Source organism: Asparagus officinalis, chromosome 8, assembly GCF_001876935.1.
Source record: "Asparagus officinalis chromosome 8, Aspof.V1, whole genome shotgun sequence".
Classification (NCBI taxonomy): domain Eukaryota; kingdom Viridiplantae; phylum Streptophyta; class Magnoliopsida; order Asparagales; family Asparagaceae; genus Asparagus; species Asparagus officinalis.
In genome coordinates this window covers 102,880,608-102,883,848 of record NC_033801.1, presented here as the reverse complement: position 1 = coordinate 102,883,848, position 3,241 = coordinate 102,880,608, and the positions used below count along the sequence as shown (strand labels likewise).

Here is a 3,241-nt window from a genome sequence, read left to right as displayed (position 1 = left end):
ATAAAAAAATTAACCCTCCTCCCCCCCCCCCCCCCCCCCCAACAGATTGTGAATGCAGATATGTGCGAGCAGAATGGGGTAAACTGCACTAATAACCAGGATTATTATGAGCAGACAAAAACAATTTGAACCTAATCAAAAATAGCATCAGACAGATAGAAATAATGGACAAAGGCATCTTGTGAGTTTATTACAAACAATATGAGTATTAATAGTTTCAAACAAATTTTCAAAGGTGTTGGTTGGGGTCTTGTTATTCCATTCAACAGATACTCTCTTTCCTCATCCAGAATCTCCCGTCACTCGCTCCAACCCTCATCCCATTAAATATCTACCAGAAGCAGTATCTTACATTAATACTGGAGGAGATCGAAGGGTAAGAATTCAGAGGGACTTGGCTATGGAAATCCAGCAGGAAAACAACTCAAAAGTTTTGAGGGTGGATTCTAAGGAGGCTTGGGAGTCCTTCATAGCTCAATCAAACAACCAAGGATGCCCTGTAAGACTGGCCTTAATCTCCCTCAAATTTCTCTTTCCTCTCATTACAACGGATATTTTAATTTTGCTTCTAATTTAAGATGAATCATAATACTCCAATCTAATAAGAAACAATTATGATTGGAAAAAGTGGTCTCTTCCTCTCGTCTAGCGGTAATAGAGAGGATATACACAAAAATCCATCCATGTACTTCTAATTTGAAAGTCCACATATTTCTACTCGTTGTAATCAAGTAACGCTTGTTTTATTTGTATGATGTACGTAGTTATATTTTACAGTTATAAGATTATGTAGATCAGAGAAAAAGCCTAATTGTTAATCGTGCTTGGCATTTAACTATCTCAAGTCTGAACTGAAATGACAACATATTGCAACAACAATCCCTCATAATTGCATTATCTACTTGTTAAAATGATTGGTTCTTGCCTTATTCACTACTTAAAACGTTTGATACACCATTCATTTTCTTTTTCCTGATTAATTGTGTGTTTTTCTTCTTCTAGGTTTTTGTCCACTTTACAGCTTCATGGTGTGTTCCATCTCTTGCTATGAACCCTTGCGTTGAGGAGCTAGCCACAACTTACCCAAATGTACAGTTTCTGGTGGTAGATGTTGATGAAGTCAAGGTATCATTTTCCAACAATTTCTCATAAGTTATAGATACCCTTAATCACGAAATAAGTTGGGTCATGGACGTATATCAAGTAGTAGAACTGTTGCCAATGAGATGACTCCTAAGATGGCCTTAAAAATGGTCCTAGCTTTCCTCCAAAATAAAAATGGCTCTTTTCCAAGGCAAAATATAATAACAGTAAGAATAATAGTACAATACAAATGTAGTTAAAATTGTTAACTTTCTCAAATAATATTCTTATGAGTTGAGAATTAAGCTAGCCTATGGCGCATATTTGTCGATTCACATGCCACCAGGACAGTTACAGTTACTTGCTTCATCACATCTTTGTAGTGGAAAGAATCCAAATGCTCTTTGTTTCACATTGACTAGTAATAGGTACCATTAGAAATGTATTTGCAAAAGGACTTCTAGTTTAAGTGGAAAATTTACATCTCTCTCTCTCTCTCTCTCTCTCTCTCTCTCTCTCTCTCTCCTCTCTCTCTCTCTCTCTCTCTCTCTCTCTCTCTCTCTCTCTCTCTCTCTCTCTCTCTCTCTCTCTGCTGAGCGAAAAATTTTCACACTAATTTGAACATAAGTCATAGCTACACCTTTTATTGAGCTGCAAATGAGCTTTAAGTTCTCACTCCAAGTGCAATCAACCATTGATAGAATCCCAAAGATTTGCTTCCTGCGAATCAAACACTTGCAACTACAGCTAAAACTACAAATTATAAAATTTAAACAGACTAAACAAATCCAACGAAAATTGAATGTTGTTGTGTGCATGCAACTGAAACTTAGATTATAATTATGATAGCATACAAGAAATCACCCAAGAGATAAAGTGGTTAATATAAGATATTTTTCATGTGAATTTTTTATTGGGAATTTCGCAGGAGGTTGCTTCAAAAATGGGGGTGAAAGCAATGCCCACATTCATACTAATGAAAGATGGAGAGGTTGCACGGAAGTTGATTGGAGCAAATCCTGATGAGATAAGGAAAATGATCGATGCTTGTCTTCGGCCTACAAGCATAGCCGGGTAGTATTTCTTGTGTTTTAATATATTTAGGCAAATCAATAAGGCCTTTTAATTAGTGAATCCTCCTCACAAAGATAATTTATGAGTGACGTATGTATGTTTTGTATCATGAGCCCAAGTGAAAGTTGTTGCTTAAGGAGCAATTATTCAAGACTGGTGTGAAAAATTTGTACATTTGGCATAGATACGATGATAACAAGCTTATGTTGGTGTTGTCAAATATCGATAACTTAGGGAAATGTATACGTGCATCGTAATTTTTTGAGCTTCGTTTTATCTCCCTCTTAACCTTTTCCCCCGTCTTTCTTCCTTCTTGTGAGAATGGACACTCTGTAGGATTACTATTCATTTATCACGTGGCAGTAGATAACCGATTATGCATCTCTTTGTTCTCTATCGATTCAATATTACCTTAGTCGTCATAGTGACTTAGAAAGAATCGGACTTTTTCTTAAAATGACAAGCTATCTTAATTTTTTTTCTAGCATTCTCGTTATTTTTGTGGGGCTTTTGTTTTTTACCCCAAAGTTTTACTCCAATTTATTTTTAAACCCATGTACTTATAAAATGCCTGTTAAACCCAAAAATCACTTGCTTTTATACTCAAGTCTTCATAATACGTATAAGTATACATTATATACATATTAAAGCCTCAATATTCACATATTACCCTCTCCTTCATTTTCTCTTCTACACTCTGCTCGCTTCCAAACAACTTGTCACCACCCCCATTAATCACCGGTCTCCTCCATAACTCTCCAACTTACTATTTGAACCCCTTTCCTCCTAATTGAGCTCTATGTTCTTCCTCCTACCACTCCTCCACTTCCTCCACAAAAGGCTTCACCATGAAGCTTGCACACAACATCAAAGTCCATCGGTTGTCCCTGCACTCATTGGCCAACAAGCTCAAACAATTCGAGTTCATCCTCGACTGCCGACTGCTCTAACCAAATCATTATCATCCTCTGTCTCGACTTCAAACGTTCAACAATGTCCTCGCTTAAAGATAAGCTCTGCCACATTCGCCTACAGTCACAAGATTACTTTTATGTTGGATTGAGCTAGACTTTGGATATAAGGT

The 3,241-nt window shown here is 36.8% G+C and overlaps 1 protein-coding gene across 1 annotated transcript; it reads left to right on the top strand.

Moving 5' to 3' along the window:
- Positions 277-2,422, top strand: LOC109822766 (thioredoxin-like protein CXXS1). The gene is made up of 3 exons (XM_020389012.1): positions 277-499; positions 1,003-1,125; positions 2,012-2,422. The coding sequence occupies exons 1-3, from the start codon at positions 401-403 to the stop codon at positions 2,159-2,161; spliced, it is 372 nt and encodes a 123-aa protein (XP_020244601.1). The 5' UTR covers positions 277-400; the 3' UTR covers positions 2,162-2,422.

Coding starts and splice junctions, on each gene's coding strand:
- LOC109822766 (XM_020389012.1), top strand. CDS start 401: ATGGAAATCCAGCAGGAAAACAACTCAAAAGTTTTGAGGGTGGATTCT. Junction 500..1,002: donor CAAACAACCAAGGATGCCCT/GTAAGACTGGCC, acceptor TTCTTCTTCTAG/GTTTTTGTCCACTTTACAGC. Junction 1,126..2,011: donor TAGATGTTGATGAAGTCAAG/GTATCATTTTCC, acceptor GGAATTTCGCAG/GAGGTTGCTTCAAAAATGGG.